General features: G+C 41.9%; 2 protein-coding genes across 2 annotated transcripts; one reads left to right on the top strand and one right to left on the bottom strand.

Moving 5' to 3' along the window:
- Positions 1 to 3,680: 3,680 nt before the first annotated feature.
- On the top strand, positions 3,681 to 9,351 carry LOC128128446 (uncharacterized). Its single transcript, XM_052767387.1, has 2 exons — positions 3,681 to 4,555; positions 9,263 to 9,351. The coding sequence occupies exons 1-2, from the start codon at positions 3,694 to 3,696 to the stop codon at positions 9,295 to 9,297; spliced, it is 897 nt and encodes a 298-aa protein (XP_052623347.1). The 5' UTR covers positions 3,681 to 3,693; the 3' UTR covers positions 9,298 to 9,351.
- Positions 9,352 to 16,058: 6,707 nt separating this feature from the next.
- Positions 16,059 to 18,188, bottom strand: LOC111889726 (polyphenol oxidase I, chloroplastic). The gene has a single exon (XM_023885882.3). The coding sequence runs from the start codon at positions 18,087 to 18,089 to the stop codon at positions 16,251 to 16,253; it is 1,839 nt and encodes a 612-aa protein (XP_023741650.1). The 5' UTR covers positions 18,090 to 18,188; the 3' UTR covers positions 16,059 to 16,250.
- Positions 18,189 to 20,308: the final 2,120 nt, after the last annotated feature.

Genomic DNA, 20,308 nt, shown 5'->3' with positions numbered 1-20,308 from the left:
AGGAACTTCCCAACAGTTAGTTCATGAAATCGAGATGGTTAGTAGCTGGTTGGGAATCCAGGATTGGAGGATCGCCTGTAGGACTCTAGTGAGTCGGAATGAGGATCTTGAGAACAGTTAGCAAGAGATGCTTCCGTGTTAGTAGCCAGTGGCAGAGACAGCATGCAGGGTTGTCTAGATTCAGGAATTGGGAGTTCGGAAACTTCCCAACAACAGCTTCATGTATCCGGATTAGTAAAGGCTTGGTTTGGGAACCAAGCCGATGAATTCCTCGATGAAACGCTAAGTATATCAAGGATATAGGATGTCGAGGTTGATGCAGTATTCGATGACTGAGGGCTGGTTTTGAGAAATAAAAATAAGGAATCGCTAGCAGAACTAGGGATATTCAGGATGTCCTCGGGATAGTAGTAGTAGTGTTGTAAGTCTGTGGGGGTAGCCATAACATTCACTAGCACTTAGATAGTAGTAGTAGTGTTGTAAGTCTGCGGGGGTAGCCGTAGCATTCACTAGCAGTCAGATAGTAATAGTAGTGTTGTAAGTCTGCGGGGGTAGCCGTAGCATTCACTAGCAGTCAGATAGTAGTAGTAGTGTTATAGGTCTGCGGGGGTAGTCGTAGCATTCACTAGGAGTCAGATAGTAGTAGTTTTGTAAGTCTGCGGGGGTAGCCGTAGCATTCACTAGCAGTCAGATAGCAGTAGAGTGTTGTCAGTCTGCGGGGGGTAGCCGTAGCATTAACTAACAGTCAGATAGTAGTAGAGTGTTGTAAGTCTACGGGGGTAGCCGTAGCATTCACTAGCAGCCAGATAGTATTAGAGAGTTGTAAGGCTGCGGGGGTAGCCGTAGCATTCACTAGCAGTCAGATAATAGTAGAGTGTTGTAAGTCTATGGGGGTAGCCATAGCATTCACTAGCAGCCAGATAGTATTAGAGAGTTGTAAGTTCGCGGGTGTAGCCATGACCTTTATTAGGTTGGTAGGCAGCATGAGTGCGTTGTTGGACGCGGGGAAAGTAGTAGTACCCACCAGTTCGGGTGCAGCAATGAGGATATGGGAATCCACGGGTTAGATTTCGGATTTCGCAAATGGTGTTGTTATGGTTAAGTCGGCGATTTGTCAGTAGATCGTCACCTCAGTTATGAGATCAGGGAAGCGGTGGACCATTTGGGTTCGTGTATGTTAAGGGCTACCGTTAGTCTGGGGGCCATCATTTTTAGTCTTGGATCTGACGATGTCAGGATTCGACGGATGGACTCGATCGGTTGGATCGGGAGGTTGTTAGAGCCATAATGGCAGGATAACTAGTGAAAACTAGTTCCAGAGAAAGATTTCGTTCAGAAGTCGTGGGAGCGACTAAGTAAGGAGTCCTTATGTAACAGCCCGAAATCTCAGGTATTATTAAAATTATGTTTTTGGGGTGATTTAAGAGGGGACTCGGCGAGTTGGAGCTTAGACTCGCCGAGTAGGATCGCAGACTTGGTCGCGGGTCCGCGACTGGACTCGACGAGTCCAGATATGGACTCGGCGAGTCGACGCTGTTCAGCAGAAACCCTAACCGTTCAGTTTGGATCGTATTTAACGCCTCTTAGGCCGTCATTTTCAGTCTTTTGGTCGATTGAGAAGAACCCTAATCACTGTGGACGTCTAGAGCAGGAGAGAAAGCTTTTGGAACTTGGAAGAATTGGTTAGGCAAGAAGAAGAGGGATTTGGCTAAAGGAATATCAAGGAGGATTGAGTCCTGAGATTTGGGGGACACAGAGAGTGCGTTTTCAGGTAATACTCGGACCAAATCTGTTATTTTGATGTGTATGTGAGTTTAGGGTTTATGAAACCCATTTAGTGATTAGATGGGTTATTATGTTATTACCCAAACGCTTTTACCCCAGTAATGAGATGTTTAGACGTCCAGAGGGTCCCATGGTTGTATACCTTGGGACCATACGTAATTCAGGAAGCAGTTACTCGTCTGCATGGCATGGACTCGCCGAGTTGTTCTTCAGACTCGGCGAGTAGCTTGAAGATTTACTGGGACTCGCCGAGTTGTTCTTCAGACTCGGCGAGTGGAGTCGGGGTGGCCCCGCGATTCTTCCAGGAGTAACTCGTCGGGTCGAGGAGGGTACTCGACGAGTAGATAAGGAATCTCAGAAAGTTGGAAGACGTCTAGACTCGCCGAGTCGCCATGGTACTCGCCGAGTCCGGTTGAGCTGACTGTTGACCGTTGACCAGAGTTGACCTAAGTCTGACTTCTTAGGGATAGTCACACTTAGAAGAGATAAGTATTAATGAGTTACGTAATGTTATAGGGAGGTTGTAGCTCGTCGGTTGTGCACGAGTCATTTCAGGAGTTGCTAGCTTTCAGCATATACGAGGTGAGTCTTCTCACTATACTGTACCCGGAAGGGTTTGACTGTGTGACCGGAAGGTCGAATATGTTATGTGATATGTATGCTATATGTGGTAAGTTAATTGTTATATGTGCTATGTATGATATGTGGGCCGGAAGGCAATATGTTATGGGCCGGAAGGCGATTATGTTATGGGCCGGAAGGCGTTGTATTGAGACCGGAAGGTCAGGGCCTGGAAAGGCGTATGTGTGTAAGTGTATATTGGGGAACTCACTAAGCATTTATGCTTACAGTTGTTGTGTATGTATTTCAGGTACTAGCGAGGACCGTGGGAAGGCGCCGGCATGATCGATACACACTGAAGATTGTTTTATGATCTTGGGAGTTTGAATAATTGTATTGACCGAATAATTAAACTATTATGCCTTGTTTTAATGGAAACAATTATGTTTTAAAAATGAAAAATTTGTTTGAAAAATTTGAGTTGTTACAATTGGTATCAGAGCCTTGGTTTGAGGGATTCGGGTGCACCTTTGGGGGTAACTGAACTCAAACCGAGGATTTGAGGAAACTTTTCAAATAAAGGCATAAACTTTTGTAAATGGTTTTGTGGTAAGCAAGAAAGAAGCAGTGTGTACGATCAGTCAGCGCCCGAACGGTAAAGATCCCCAAAATACCTTGCAATATTATATGATATGAATTGTTATGCATGCTAGAAGACTAGGTATTCATGATAGGACTAGAGTGGCCTGATTTGTGATGCCTTAGTCTAGGGAAGTTGCCTATATGAGATGCTTTGCTAGTATGCGGTTAGATAGAGCGTAACAGAAGTAGAGTACTCACTATCTGGAGTTTGGGGAGGAGGACTTGGGATGAACATTGATGCGGTGTGGTCGGTAGTATTGGGCCCGTACTACCGAGGACACCGGGTCAGTGGGAGGTCCAAGTAAGAATCCCTGGATATCTGGGACTGAGTAGGGTTGCGTGACGAGTATGATTATACTCGGTAGAATCTCTGATAGTTTTATGTTGTATTTCAGAGACATCATGGTTAGACCGCGGCACGGGGCAAGTACGAGCGGTGTGAGTGACGAGGATATTCGTCAGATGATCCACGAGGAGGTGGCGGCGGCGATCCGGGCTGAGATCCCGGAGATGTTTGGGTCTATCAAGACCACCCTGATGGAGACGTTCGACGAGCGGTACGCCGCATTGACTGAGGCTGCAACCGCTGCAGCTACCGCAGCTGTGGCCGCTGCTAGGCCACAGGGGGGTGATTCATTGCTGTTCCGAGAGTTCAGCAACACGAAGCCACCAGAGTTCGATGGGACGCAGGATCCGATTGCTGCGATGAGGTGGATCGCAGATATAGAGGGGTGCTTCTACACTTGTTCATGCCCGGAGCACCTGAGGGTACGGTTCGCTTTGAACCAGCTCCGTCTGGGAGCCAAGGACTGGTGGAAGTTCGTGACGGCGAACTTCACTTTAGCAGAGACTGCGGCAGTGACATGGGAGGGGTTCACTACCATGTTCAGGGATGAGTACGTTCCCCCGGTGGAGCGGGAACGATTGGTTCAGGAGTTCTTAACCCTCAAGCAGGGTACTGATTCGGTGGCGGCGATCACGCGGAAGTTCCATGAGAGGGCGATGTTTTGCCCCGAGCTAGTGGCCACAGAGCAGGCTCGGATGAGCCGGTACTTAGGTGTTCTGAGGAGGGAGATCCGGGAGTTTGTGTCAAACTCCACTTACCATACTTTTACTGAGCTTCAGGCGAATGCCAGGAAGCGTGAGATCGAGTTAGAGACTCAGGCCAGGGAGGAGGCCGAGTCTCAGCAGGCAGACCGGCGACCGGCTCAGTCTCAGCCGGCAGCCAAGCGGATCAAGTCCGCCGATTCGAGGACGGGAGGTTCGAAGAACCGCACTTGCGTAAAGTGCGGTAAGGGTCACGATGGGGCGTGTCGAGCCGGTGCTTGCTACAAGTGTGGCAAGGAGGGACACATTGCTAGGGAGTGTCCCAAGGGATTTACGGTTTGCTTTCATTGCAACCAGACCGACCATCGGAAGGCCGAGTGCCCTCAGCTTCGTCAGGGATCTGCACCTGTTGCCAGGACTACTGAGACTCGACCGGTGAAGGTCGAGGCCCCGAGGGCTCGTGGGAGAGCCTTTCAGCTGACTGCGGAGGAGGTCCGCGCTGCGCCCGATGTTGTGGCAGGTATGTTGTAATTCATGTATTTATTTTAATGTCAAGATGTTATGCTTATATTATTATATGCGTAGGTACTTTCCTTGTGAACTCTGTGCCTGCCTTAGTGTTATTTGACTCGGGTGCGAGTAGGTCCTTTGTGTCCTTAGCCTTTAGTCAGCATATCGGCGTTAATCGTGAGTCGTTGAGTCGACCTTTGAGAGTTTCTATAGCTGACGAGAAGGTGATTTGTGCTACGGAGGTTCTTCGGGGATGTGTACTAGAGATTTTCGGGATTGGATTCCCAATTGATCTGATTCCTATCGTGATGGGGGATGTCTGTGTCATCGTGGGCATGGACTGGCTGAGCCGGTTCGGCGCTGTCATCGACTGTGAGCGTCAGTTGGTGACTATACGAGACCCTAGAGGGGGAGTTCTTTCGGTGTACGGCGAGGGTACCCGTTCGGGATCAGCTTTTTGTTCGGCCGCTAGGGCGAGGCAGTGTCTACGGCAGGGCTGTAAAGGTTTTGTGGCGTATGTGATGGATACGCGGGAGGTTTCCGAGAAACCGAAGTCAGTTGAGGAAGTTCCGGTGGTGCGCGAATTTTCAGATGTCTTTCCCGAGGAGTTGCCGGGAGTACCGCCCGTGAGGCAAGTAGAGTTTAATATCGATCTGGTTCCGGGGGCAGCGCCTATTGCTAAAGTGCCCTATCGTCTTGCACCTCCAGAGATGCAAGAGTTGTCCTCGCAACTCCAGGAGTTGCTAGGGAAGGGATTCATTCGGCCGAGCAGCTCGCCATGGGGAGCACCTATTCAGTTCGTCAAAAAGAAGGATGGTTCACACCGGATGTGCATTGATTACCGGGAGTTGAACAAGCTAACGGTCAAGAACCGTTACCCGTTGCCGAGGATCGATGATTTATTCGATCAGTTGCAGGGAGCATCTTGGTTTTCCAAGATCGATCTGAGGTCAGGTTACCATCAGGTGAGAGTACGGGATGAAGACGTCCAGAAGACAACGTTTAGGACGCGATATGGGCATTATGAGTTTGTGGTGATGCCTTTTGGACTCACCAATGCCCCGGCTGTGTTCATGGATCTCATGAACAGGGTATGCAGGCCGATGCTGGATCGGTCGGTGATCGTATTTATCGACGACATTCTGGTGTATTCGAGATCGAGAGAGCAGCATGAGGAGCATTTGAGGGAGGTCCTTGAGGTATTGAGGTCGGAGAAACTTTATGCAAAGTTCTCCAAATGTGAATTCTGGTTGCGGGAGGTCCAGTTTCTAGGACATGTGGTTAATCAGAAAGGGATATTGGTCGATCCGGCCAAGGTTGAGGCGGTGATGAGTTGGGAGGTGCCGAAGTCACCCTCTGAGATCAGAAGTTTCCTTGGGTTGGCAGGGTATTATCGGAGATTTATCAAGGATTTCTCCAAGATCGCTGTGCCACTCACCAGATTGACCCGGAAGGGTGTTACGTTCTCATGGGGGCCCGAGCAGCAGACCTCCTTTGAGACACTTCGCCAAAGATTGTGCGAAGCCCCGATATTAGCTCTTCCAGAAGGGATGGAAGATTTCGTGGTATATTGCGACGCATCGATTTCGGGATTGGGTGCAGTGTTGATGCAGAGAGGTCATGTGATAGCTTATGCGTCGAGGCAGCTGAAGCCTCATGAGGCGAGATATCCCACGCATGATTTAGAGTTGGGGGCAGTAGTGTTCGCTCTCAAGATTTGGCGTCACTACTTGTATGGGGTTCGATGTACGATATACACGGACCATAAGAGTTTGAAGTATTTGATGGATCAACCCAACCTAAATATGCGTCAGAGGAGGTGGTTGGATGTGGTCAAGGATTATGATTGTGAGATCCTGTACCACCCAGGCAAGGCTAATGTGGTAGCCGATGCATTGAGCCGCAGGGCGGAGAGCACTCCATTGCGAGATGTGTGCTTGAGACTGACCGTGATGACTCCTGTATTGGATGATATTCGTAGGGCACAGGCTGAGGCTGTGCGACCAGAAATGCAGAAGAAAGAGCGGGTTGTGGGGTTAATCTCAGAGTCTGTCAAGGATGATCGAGGCCTTATGACGTTTCAGGGTCGGATTTGGGTGCCGTTCGTGGGCGGTACGCGTATTACGTTGATGGAAGAGGCTCATAAATCGAAATTCTCGATCCATCCCGGTGCTACAAAGATGTATTTGGATTTAAGGAAGGAATATTGGTGGCCCTGTATGAAGAGGGACGTGGCATGGTTCGTTGAGAGGTGCTTGACCTGCCGTAGGGTTAAAGCTGAGCACCAGAGACCGCATGGCAAGTTACAGCCATTGGAGATCCCCGAGTGGAAGTGGGAACAGATCACTATGGATTTTATCACCAAATTGCCAAGGACTGCTAGGGGAGTAGACGCAATTTGGGTGATTGTGGATAGGTTGACGAAGAGTGCACACTTCCTTGCCATCAGTGAGAGTTCTTCAGCGGAAAAGTTAGCGGAGATATACGTGAAAGAGGTGGTATCTCGGCACGGAGTGCTGATCTCGATTGTGTCAGACCGCGATGTGCGCTTCACTTCCAGGTTCTGGAAGAAATTCCATGAGGAGCTGGGTACTAAGTTGCATTTTAGTACCGCATACCATCCCCATACAGACGGTCAGAGCGAGCGGACAATTCAGACACTGGAGGACATGCTCCGAGCGTGTGTGTTAGACTTCGGGGGTAGTTGGGATGCGTATTTACCATTGGCGGAGTTTTCCTACAACAACAGCCATCATTCGAGCATTGGTATGCCGCCTTTCGAACTGTTGTATGGTAGGAGGTGTCGGACTCCCATTTGCTGGGGAGAGGTGGGACAGAGAGTGATGGGCAGCACGGAGATCATACTCCAGACGACAGAGCAGATTCAACAAGTGAGACAAAGATTATTGACTGCCCAGAGCCGACAGAAGAGTTATGCAGACAGGCGCCGATCCGAGCTTGAATTTCAAGTCGGCGACTTCGTTCTCCTGAAGGTCTCTCCTTGGAAAGGAGTGATCCGATTCAGGAAGAGGGGCAAATTGGGGCCCCGGTATGTTGGGCCATTTCGTGTGGTTGCAAGGGTAGGCCGGGTAGCCTATCGGTTGGAGTTGCCAGCGGAGTTGGGTCAGATCCATGACACTTTTCATGTATCGCAGTTGAGGAAGTGCATAGCCGATGAGTCGGCAGTGGTTCCATTGGAGGATATTCAGGTGGATGCGAGCCTGAATTACACGGAGAGACCAGTGGCGATCAGGGATCGGAAGATCAAGGTTCTGAGGAACAAGGAAGTACCTCTGGTGTTGGTTCAATGGCAACACCGTAAGGGATCAGAAATGACTTGGGAACCGGAGCGCGAAATGCGGGAGCAGCATCCGGAACTATTTGCAGAGTGAGACTTCGAGGGCGAAGTCTAATCCAAGTGGGGGAGAGTTGTAACAGCCCGAAATCTCAGGTATTATTAAAATTATGTTTTTGGGGTGATTTAAGAGGGGACTCGGCGAGTTGGAGCTTAGACTCGCCGAGTAGGATCGCAGACTTGGTCGCGGGTCCGCGACTGGACTCGACGAGTCCAGATATGGACTCGGCGAGTCGACGCTGTTCAGCAGAAACCCTAACCGTTCAGTTTGGATCGTATTTAACGCCTCTTAGGCCGTCATTTTCAGTCTTTTGGTCGATTGAGAAGAACCCTAATCACTGTGGACGTCTAGAGCAGGAGAGAAAGCTTTTGGAACTTGGAAGAATTGGTTAGGCAAGAAGAAGAGGGATTTGGCTAAAGGAATATCAAGGAGGATTGAGTCCTGAGATTTGGGGGACACAGAGAGTGCGTTTTCAGGTAATACTCGGACCAAATCTGTTATTTTGATGTGTATGTGAGTTTAGGGTTTATGAAACCCATTTAGTGATTAGATGGGTTATTATGTTATTACCCAAACGCTTTTACCCCAGTAATGAGATGTTTAGACGTCCAGAGGGTCCCATGGTTGTATACCTTGGGACCATACGTAATTCAGGAAGCAGTTACTCGTCTGCATGGCATGGACTCGCCGAGTTGTTCTTCAGACTCGGCGAGTAGCTTGAAGATTTACTGGGACTCGCCGAGTTGTTCTTCAGACTCGGCGAGTGGAGTCGGGGTGGCCCCGCGATTCTTCCAGGAGTAACTCGTCGGGTCGAGGAGGGTACTCAACGAGTAGATAAGGAATCTCAGAAAGTTGGAAGACGTCTAGACTCGCCGAGTCGCCATGGTACTCGCCGAGTCCGGTTGAGCTGACCGTTGACCGTTGACCAGAGTTGACCTAAGTCTGACTTCTTAGGGATAGTCACACTTAGAAGAGATAAGTATTAATGAGTTACGTAATGTTATAGGGAGGTTGTAGCTCGTCGGTTGTGCACGAGTCATTTCAGGAGTTGCTAGCTTTCAGCATATACGAGGTGAGTCTTCTCACTATACTGTACCCGGAAGGGTTTGACTGTGTGACCGGAAGGTCGAATATGTTATGTGATATGTATGCTATATGTGGTAAGTTAATTGTTATATGTGCTATGTATGATATGTGGGCCGGAAGGCAATATGTTATGGGCCGGAAGGCGATTATGTTATGGGCCGGAAGGCGTTGTATTGAGACCGGAAGGTCAGGGCCTGGAAAGGCGTATGTGTGTAAGTGTATATTGGGGAACTCACTAAGCATTTATGCTTACAGTTGTTGTGTATGTATTTCAGGTACTAGCGAGGACCGTGGGAAGGCGCCGGCATGATCGATACACACTGAAGATTGTTTTATGATCTTGGGAGTTTGAATAATTGTATTGACCGAATAATTAAACTATTATGCCTTGTTTTAATGGAAACAATTATGTTTTAAAAATGAAAAATTTGTTTGAAAAATTTGAGTTGTTACACCTTAGACTCCACAGTTGAGTTTGAACTCGGTGTTGCAGATAACCGACAGGTGATTGGAGACCAGGAAGGTCTTGAGATATTTTAGGAAGCAGCCATATGGCAGTTCAGTGTTTCAGTCGGTTCAGTGTTTCAGGCAATTCAGTGTTTCAGTCAGTTCAGTGTTTCAGTCAGTTCAGTGTTTCAGGAAGTTCAGTGTTTCAGTCAGTTCAGTGTTACAGTCAGTTCAGTGTTTCAGTCAGTTTAGTGTTTCAGGCAGTTCAATGTTTCGGATAGTTGCAGTATGATGGTCAGTATTAGTATGTGTGTTGGAATGCAAGTGTTGACGGTATAGTTGTATGATTTGGAAATGGCAAGTCCCTCTCAGCAGGATCAGTTGAGCGTTCTGCCAAGTATAAGTGATCTGTAAGGATAGTTAGGCAGGTAGCTTTTCTTTCAGGATGAAGGGCTCGAGTTAGTGGGAGTTGAGTAGTCAGATGGGAGATAAACAGGCTGGTTCCAGCAGCATTGTTTCAGTATGAGCGGCAGAGTGGATAGAACAGTTATAGATAATCTAAGTATCTTCAGAAGTCGCTGGAAGTGACTAGGAGATTGCGATGGGGTGTAGTGACGGGTGGGAGTTCGGTAACCCAGATATCAGCAGATTAGTTGGACCAGGGTGGTCTCAGTGCATCCGGTAGGCGGATAAGGGGCAACATAAATTTCAGTCAGAGGCAGTAACGACAAGGAAGTACGGTAAGAGGCAGCAAGTTGATAGAGGGTGCTACGCCTCTCACGGCAGGGTTGGATAATCTCAGAAGGGAGGGTTTGACCTTGTTGCGTAGCTCTCGTATAAGTCTTAACCGTTGCAGGGATGAATTTTTCACTCAAAGGATTATCTGATCCATTCGCTGGGACGGGTGCTCAGCCCCAAGTTATGGAAATAAGAAGCATTCAGTATGTACCATCAGTAGTGACCAGCACTGAGAGTGGCTGGAGTGATGGACAAAAAGGGTTAAAGTCACCAGGCAGGGTGTTTGAGGCGGATTGCAGGTCAGTTGACCATAGAGAACTTCGAGGACGAAGTTTAGTTTAAGTGGGGGAGAGTTGTAACACCCGAAATCAGAAAGGTCAAGAAAGGAAAGGAAAAACCAAAAGTTAAAAAGGGTCGACTCGTCGAGTCTAGGGAGGAACTCGGCGAGTCGAAGCGGGATCTGGGTGTAAAGTAAGTGACCGACTCGGTGAGTCGGCAAGTGGACTCAGCGAGTCTGGTCTGGGTTGAGAAACCCTAATTCCGACACTTGGTACCCTATTTAAGCATCTTATTCTCTTCCCTAGGGCTCATTTGCAGCCCTTATAGTCCAGAACCCAAAACCCTAAGCCTCCATTGTTTCTCATTCAAGCTTTCTTGCCATTTTGGGTGATTTGAAGGAAGAAGGAAGAAGGGAACCATTGGGGATACAAGGATTTGCAGTAGATCCAGAGTTTGTGGGATTTTCCAGAGCATTTGAAGGTATTGAGCTGCTACCTTCACTCTTTTGCATTTAGATCAACCTTTATCATGAGATTTTGGGCTTTTAGGGCAAGTTTAAGAACCATTTCGAGTTAGAAGCTCAGATATGAAGTTTCTACTTCAGATCTAAGTGTATCTTAGCCTAGAGAATCATAAAGCATCAGTCTATGGGTTGATTGTTAAGCCCTTTTGTCTTAAGCCTTAGTTTATAGTATTTTGAGCCTAGATCTCCTTAGCTACACGTAAAGTTTGCCACTTTACGTAAGGAATAGGCTTTGGAAGAGTGGATCTACAGTTTGGAGTCCATTCATGACTCAAAAGCCTCTGAATATATGAAGGACTGAATAGACTCAACGAGTCCTTCGAGTGGACTCGACGAGTAGTATGAAGATGAAGATGAACTCAATGAGTTGGAAACAAGTGTTTTTCTAACACTATAAATAATGGTTTCGCTAATAAAAAACAATTATGTATTTAATTTTTGGTTAGTATCCCATTAAGTACAGCGTGCATCCACCCAAGGGTCTTCACTCCCATTTTCGCTATCCGACTATTCACACGACCAACAGTGAGTTCATACCCCTATACTATTATAGTTTTAGTGTTTTTAGGGGGAGATTACAAGACAAACACAAATGACTTTGTGAATTTAAACAAAAGGATTCCAAACACTTAAAACTGATGCAATGGATATAATCATAAGGTTTTCACATTTCTTAAAATATTTATATATTTTATCCCTTTAGTATTATGTTGAGCATAAGGGATGTTTTCAACTTACTAACAAATTTCATAGTTTTTTAGATCAATTCATGACCCAATTACATAATACTCATGCAAACTATAATAGGTATAGTTTAAGGTTTCAATATACAGTAATACAAATTCAAGGCTTATACATTGCTAAACATATAAACTATGACAGACTTAGTTTATAACATACTCGTGTAACAAAGATACTTTATCACATAATTATTTAAGTATAATTATTACTCTATAAAGTATTCACACGGATTTAAATACAATAGATCAATACATAACTACATGTAAACTAGATTATACAAAATTGTGAGACTCTATTTCAAAATTGTACCCCTTGGTGTACTGAACTAAATCCTATCATAGTATAATTAGAGTCTCCTGGAGGGAGAGCGTGAGATTTATGAATAGATCTATTCGGGACTGACAATCCAATGCTTGAACTGCTAGTTACAGTTAGGCAGGCATTCCTAGGGTGACAAATGTCATTTATCTGACACTTGAAAAATGTCGTAAAGGTCACTAGGTCATATCAAGCATGGTTATATGACTCATAATAGTATAAACTAACATTTTATTTACAGAAGTTCATTCTTTATTAGTTTTATTTTAATAAATAGAACTACTATACATTATACTAGAGGATTCTAGGGGATAAATACATGGTTTTATTTAAATTAATGAAACTACTATACATATTGGCGGTAACCAGGGTTTTCCAAAAGAACATTCTATACATACTGGTGATAGCCAGAGTTTTCGTACTTATAGATCAATATAACAAACTCATACATTAGAAAATATTGGATTTTCTTGGAAGAATATAAGCATTTTTATCGATTCATTAACAGGTTTTCATTTCAAAAACATGTTTATGAACTCACCAGCTTTTATGTTAATACAATCTTTTCAAAACCGCTTGTATTCTCAGCAAATCAGTAGATAGCAGGTACCTTGGCAGAATTTTGAGAAGACGGAGCATTAGAGCCTCGTCTTTATTTTGCTACTTTTGATGTATATGAATATGAATAAAAAATATGTAAATATTTTTTTTATATATCCAATGTAATGCTACTTTGATTACTATGATGCAATTGTTGTGATACTACATATGACGTCATCCACCCCCGAACGTTTCCACCGTTCCGTTTTGGAGGTTCGACAGTATTGTTTCAAGGTACACTTCCAAAAATATGATATGGAATAGTACCGGGAGAACATAAGATGTTGTGATGCGTCATCCCGTTGATGGAGAGTATTGGAAAAAATTTGATATAGATTACCCTGACTTTTTGAGTGAACCCCGCAACGTACGCCTAAGGCTGGCAGCTAATGGCTTTAATCCATTTGGTAACATGTGTAATTCACATAGTACGTGGCCTGTCGTACTCACCACATACAATCTGCCACCATGGCTTTGTATGAAAGAGTCATCATTCATGTTAGCCTTGTTGATTTCCGACCCTAAAGCACCTGGAAAGGACATAGATGTTTTCCTTTGGCCATTAGTGGAGGAACTTATGTTTTTATGGCACTCAAGCGTACGTGTTAAAGATGCATCGATAAGAGGTGTTTTATAGTCCTGTAGTTGAGCAACAATGCGTACGTGGTTAATTTGTATTTTCATATAAGTGTTTATATCGTCAAGGATATTTAGTAATATAATTTTTTATGATGTTTATCATTTCTTGAAAATACAGAATGCTTTACTCCAGGAGATCAATCAACAAACCCAAGCTTCTTCTACATCAAGCGATCTAACACCAAGTGATATAAGAAAATGTTTGAAAGAATATTGGGTGTTCGACATGCACATATTAGAGGCATTGGGTGTAAACCTCATACCGTTGCGTCTATGTACGACTAGGAACAACCGATGACACAAGAACCACCACAATCACAAGTAATTGTTAGTTTAAGTTGAAAGTATAATGTTATAATGGTAAAACAAAAAAAAAGTAGGATGCTATAATGATATGTTGATATTTTGTAGTTTGGAAATTTTTGGAAAGTAGAATGCTATAATGATATGTTGGTTATGGTTTGATATGTTGATATTTTGTAGTTTGGTAATTTTTGGAAAGTAGAATGCTATAATGATATGTTGGTTATATGTTGATATTTTGTAGTTTGGTAATTTTTGGAAAGTAGAGTACTATAATGATATGTTGGTTGTGGTTTGATATGTTGATATTTTGTAGTTTGATAATTTTTGAAAAGTAGAATGCTATAATGATACGTTAGTTATGGTTTGATATGTTGATATTTTGTAATTTGGTAATTTTTGGAAAGTAGAGTGCTATAATGATATGTTGGTTATGGTTAGATGTGTTGACATTTTTTATTTTGGTAATTTTTGGGAAGTATAATACTATTATGATATGTTGGTAATATATTTTGTTTGTTTTTGTAGTTGGAAATGTTACAAACGATACTAAAGGACCCGACATGTTCTGCAACATTGGAATAGTGGTTTCGTTCATTGCCACCACCAAATAATAATGAAGGAAATTATGAGAGTGGTGACGACGAGTATGATTTTATGAAATGTTTTGTTTGGAAGAATACTTTAGGTTGTATGGATTAATATTTTATAAATGTTATATTGTTTTTGATTGTGTATGGGTTAATATTTCTATAAAATTGCACCAGATCTTATAGGTGATATAATGTTTTTTTTATAGTTTTAATATTAAATATATTAGAGAAATCTCTAGAAAACTCCTAAAATTTTACCATAATTTACAAAAAAATCCCAAACTAAAATTTGTTTACGAAAAAGCATGAATTATCGGTAAAAATGGGGATTTAACCCATTTTTTCCCGTTTACCGGTTGTATTACTTACATGTTTCACTAAAGTCCATTTATTTTACCCTAATTTGCGAATAAGTCACAAAATAAAATTTATCGATAATTTGGTATTTTTCTTCATGTAATATACATTTTATCGGTTTTATTGTTGACTTAACACCTAGTCATTAAATTAGTTGATAAGATGAATACGATGGGTTATATAATGCCACATTTGCTGTAATATTTGATACCCATCTCATCGGCTTATTTATGACTATGTATCTACGTCAACAATAAAACCAATAAAATATGTGTTTTCTAGAAAAAAAAGGCAGAAAAATGAGTTGATGTCTGATGAGATGGATATATTGGGTTACATGAGATTAGATAGACAATTTGATATGTCTTATAAACGTAAAAAATAACGCAGTTGTTGTTAGTTTATTTAATTATAGTAGTCTTTGTTGGATGCATTTTATGTTCCAAAAAGATATACAATATATAATGATATCAAGTTTTATGCTAAACATATCATTATATAACTCAATATATTCATCTCATCATCACATTTAATGATTAGGCCTCCGGGTCAGCAATGAAACCGGTAAAATGTATGTTATATAGAGAAAATAGCAAATCATCAGTAAATTTTATTTTGGGACTTATTCGCAAATTATGGTAAAATAATAGGGCTATAGTGAAACAGGTAAGTAATAAACCGGTAAACCGGAAAAATGGGTCAAATCGCCATTTTTACCGGTAATTAATGATTTTTCGTAAACAAATTTTAGGTTGTTACTTTTTCGAAAATTAGGGTAAAATTTTAAGACTTTTCTGAAGATTTCCCTAAATAAAAAAAAGCCAAAACAGTTTTTGCTGTGACGTCTTTAGCGGCGCCAGAACAGTACTAGCGGCGACATAGTTTTAGCGGCATCGGAGAAATATTAGCGGCGACGGATTTCTATTAGCGGCGACCAACTGGCTATTAGCGACGAAGCATTAGTGGCGACCTTTTTCCAGCAACATGTCGTCGTTAATGCCTTTAGCGGCGACGGCCCCTATCTTTTGCGGCGACAGGCGTCGCCGCTAATGCCCGACTTTCTTGTAGTGTATGTGTGTGTTAATTAGTACTTTTGGCAGATTTCATCCATAAGCTATAATTAGTAAGAGAGGGTGATTCTTTAGTACTGCAAATGGTGTAATAAAAAAATGAACTGTAGGAACTTTGGGAAATTATAAATTTGTAATTACACATTTGTCAAAAAAGGTGGTAGGTAGGATTTGCCTAAACATATGTTGGTGCGTGGTGGCTTGTAAAATAATCGTTAAAGAGTATTTCGAAAAAAGAAATAGGGATATCGAGATCCACGTTTATGGTTTGGTTTTAGAATATTTTCATATCAAATATTTTAATCTGAAAGTATGCAGCAGATCGTTTTCTCTGACCTAATATGTTTGAAATGGCAATTTATTATTTTTATATAATAAGTAGAGCATATTTTCATGAATAGAAAACATATTGTAGCGAGAAACTGGCCAATAAATGGAGCTTTACTGAAACAAGAAGAAAGCGTTACTAAAATAGTACTCGATAATGTTTATTGATATCCAAACATAGGAGTTACAATCAAGCATGACAACAAACTTGACAAAATGGTCATTATTAGATTACGAGAACCACAAACATCCTCGTATGACCAAACACAGAAAACTGTTTTACCCATGCATACAAACGCAAATGAAAACGATGTTACATCAATGAACTTCAGACAATGGGAACCAACTTAATCTTAATCTCACCGACAGTCACATCATCACACCCTATCTTGGGCACCAAAGTCACCAAAATAGAGTCATCATCTTCAGCTTCAATGTCCTCCAACAGCTCCGTAAGCCCAAACGCCGCCCCACTCGTCATTGACATCTTGGTGCCATGTTTATGGCCATGGGGCAATTGTGAGAAACTACCAGCAAACTCACTCTCAGCTGCGGTAGTCTCCACTCCATCGTCAACGTCATTGACAAACACGTCAAACTTGACAAACTCCTCGCCATCGAACTTGATTTTATTCAAGAACAACATCTCATTCGCTTCCTGCTTGTTCTTCTTGTTCCTCTTCTTAGTAGGCCTTTTCACAAGAACCTTCACTGTCTCATTTAACTTCAACGGGAATGTAACGTCTTCCACCTTCTTCACGATTCCGACCAGTTTAGCTGCAACATTGGCCCCCTTGGTATGTGGAACCGATCGACTATGGAGCCACGGGATTTCGGACCTTTCATAGTCGTATCCCATTGCAGTCATGTTTACACTGTCTCGGTTATAGACACGTACAAGCTCTTCGTTCTCATCATAAAACACGTATGAAGCATCTAGCCAGTCGGTGGACGTCGGTTCAGTGTGTCCCTTGATTCCCAAATCTTTCCAGATTTTCCACATCCGGTCGACGTTGGCATGGTGGACGTAAAAGAGAGGATCATACCCTGCGGAGTAGAAGTTCCCCATGTCCTCGCTGTTGGCCATCCTAGGATCACCCACCCATCTATGCGCCGCAGTGTGAACCCCAGCCTCTATGGACCCAGCAACGTTAAACTCTTTGTTAAGAGGGTCATCCCCAGCAACAAATTCTCCACCGAAGAACGTTGTTGTATCAGGAGCGTTGGTGATCATTTGCTTGTACATCAAAGACAGATTAGCGCTTATCTGGTCTATACAAGTGGCGCCACTGTCTGTCCCATTATATCCCACTTCAAAGATAGCTGGTGGGAGGTGTGTGGCATTCCTGTAAGGGTCAAAGATAGGGTTCCTTTTGCCGTCGGTTTCGAACATGGCAGGGAGCACCATTCCGGTAGGGTTATCCCAGTTCCAGTATGGTAAAGCGAAAGTTGGATCATTAATCAACTTCCCCAAAATCCTCTCGTAGAAGTAGAGGTACCATCGGTGGAAAGGAAAGAAGAGCCATGTGTTGTGAATCTGGAGTTGTATGTCCGGGAAACCACTCTGTTCTTGATTGTAACCACCGTTGCAATAAGCGCAGTGGATCTTAGCTTGTTGCTTCCAACTGTGTGGATGCTCGTCGGGGAGATTCTTCATGGCTTGAATCGCTGCTTTGTACTTTACGATGTACTCGTCAGTAGCTCTCTGTGCAGCTGGTCGAACACGAAGGACTGGGTTGGTAGGCAAGACGTAATCTTTTGGTTTATCTGTTGAGAGTACTGGAGGGCAACAAGCTAAACCCCTTACAGCGTCATTGGCGTTCTGGAGGTTTGACGACGCAGTAACACAATCTGAAATATTGTCCGGAGCAGCGATGGGAGTGCCAAAGGCTGATGGGATGGATGTCAAGTTGGCAGCGCCGTAGAGACCTCCAAGCCCCAGGAGCAGGTTTCTCCGGTCAACATTCTGCATTTCAAGTGGTGTTTTGGGTAGTATGAGCTTCGGGGTTTCAGAGTTTTTGACTGTTTTCTCATTGTTGTTAGCGGCGGAGTTGCATGAGACTTTGAAGCGATGGGATTGCTTCACGTGGGAGGAGGTTTTGGAAAATAAAGGCTTTTTTGTGGGGGTGGAGGTGGGAAGAGTGGACAAGCTGAGGGAAGCCATCATCTATAGGTGGTGTGGTTTAAATTCTCTAATGACCTCCTATTATATAGGGAAATGTCCGTGAAATATGGATCTAGGCGTTGGAAGCTGGTTTGCAAAATATTTATTATAAACAAGCAAATACTTGATGAGTACATCGTTTTACATACACAAAAGTTATTATATATATACAAGTGTTTGAGTATTATAATTGGTTGATTAAATAAAATAAAACTACATGGATGAATAAAATTCAAAAAGTAGTTATTAATTAGTGGGTGGCTAGTAACTAGTGTTACTAATTAAAGGGAAATCTTCGTATTATATGTTAGGCTAATTAACAATTATTAATCAATAGATTAAAGATCCATATAAATAGGTTAATTAAAAAAAAGTTAAATAGGAATGTTTAAATATTTAAAAATTTTGGATTTATAAGAAAATAAGAAAAATAAAAAATTATTAAAATTGATTTTTTTTATCTTTTAAATTTAAATAAATAAACAAAATAAAGTAGTGTGTTTTAATTCGAAAATTTTGAAATAAGAAGGTAAGTCTATTACTGAAATTGATATTTATTTATTACTACCTTTATTGTTATTATTACATTAAAATATTATGTGAAATTAATTAAAATAGACTAACTTATAAAATACCATGTGGAAAGGAGATTAATTCAAAATAACTACAAAATGACATATGACAAATTGAATGAGAGTATGTCATATGGCAAAAAAAAACATTCATTTATTAGAGTAGATCTTAACTCACTTAATCAGTTTAAATTATGATTGTCCCAAATAGGAATGTACCCATATCTTTTAACCCTATAGGCTATCACCATGTTTGTTTCTCATTAATAAATGTTCTTGCTCACTACAAAACTAATAGTCATTACATCAACGCCTACCTTTAGCGGCGACAAATCAATTTCGCATTATTTGTCGTCGCTAACGGTTTGCGTCGTCACTAAAGTTGTCACCACTAATGTTATTCGAGGTCGATCTTGTCAAAAGTTGAGGTAAAAGCATAACTACTGATTTAGTCTCTAATCCAACGACAGAAAATCCACACCATATGCAACCTTTAGCAGCGGTACGTTTACCACCGACAATGTCACTGCTAGTACTCGAAAAAAGTACTATCGCCACAATTGGGTTCTGTCGCCGCTAATAAGTTACGTATATAATACACCCTTCCTACGTTCTTCCCAATTTTGTTGCATATCTCTTCCTCTATCAAATTATACCGGCAAAAACAAAGATTTTCTTCGTCCAAAGCCACCATTGGAGTCCACGACACCGGTAACCAAAGCTCATTACCAGCGACCAAACTTATCACCAGCGACGTCACATCCACGACGTTCCACCTCCATTTTCGGCGACATCTATGAGACTTCCTATTTTTTCTCTTTTTCTTTTCGTTTATGAATGCAGTTTGTGTATCTGTATGAAATTTAGAAACTACAATGCTAAAATGAAAAAAATGAAAAAAAAAGTAGGATGTTATAATGAAAAATGTATTTGTATGTTTATGCAATATGTGTATTTGTATGGTTAAGTGTATTTGTATATATAATTATATATGTATTGATTGGAACATCATTTAACTTTTAACGGCTTGTTTGGAAAGTACAATGTTATAATGGATAAAAGGAGGATGCTAAAATAGAAAGTGTATATGTATGTATATACAATATGTATATTTGTATGTATTGATTGGAGCATCACTTAACTTTTAAGAGCTTAGTTGGAAAGTACATTGCTATAATGGAAAATATGAAAAAAAAGTAGGATGCTATAATGGAAGTGTATTTGTATGAATATGTATGTAGATGTACGTATGTATTAATTAGAAAATCACTTAGCTTTTAAGGGCTTATTTGGCAAGTACAATGTTATAATAGAAAAAATGAAAAAGTAAGATGCTATAATGAAAAAAATATTTTACTATAAATAAAAAATATATATATATACAAAAGTACACTGTTGAAATAGAAAAAAAATATAATATTTAAAGTACAATGTTATTATAGAAAACTTATAACAAAAATAAAAGCCATAAATAACAAAAATATTATAAAGTACAATTGTACAACAAGATAAATATGAGATTATAAATTAAAAAAATTATATAATAGTACAATGCTCAAATAGAAAAAAAAATATAATATTTAAAGTACAATGCTATTATAAAAAACTCAAAACAAAATCAAATGCCATAAAAATAAAAATATACAAAAG

This window comes from Lactuca sativa, chromosome 9 (assembly GCF_002870075.4).
Source record: "Lactuca sativa cultivar Salinas chromosome 9, Lsat_Salinas_v11, whole genome shotgun sequence".
In the NCBI taxonomy this organism is placed as follows: domain Eukaryota; kingdom Viridiplantae; phylum Streptophyta; class Magnoliopsida; order Asterales; family Asteraceae; genus Lactuca; species Lactuca sativa.
This window is presented reverse-complemented; position numbering and strand designations above follow the sequence as displayed.

Coding starts and splice junctions, on each gene's coding strand:
- LOC111889726 (XM_023885882.3), bottom strand. CDS start 18,089: ATGATGGCTTCCCTCAGCTTGTCCACTCTTCCCACCTCCACCCCCACA.
- LOC128128446 (XM_052767387.1), top strand. CDS start 3,694: ATGAGGTGGATCGCAGATATAGAGGGGTGCTTCTACACTTGTTCATGC. Junction 4,556..9,262: donor TGCGCCCGATGTTGTGGCAG/GTATGTTGTAAT, acceptor TATGTATTTCAG/GTACTAGCGAGGACCGTGGG.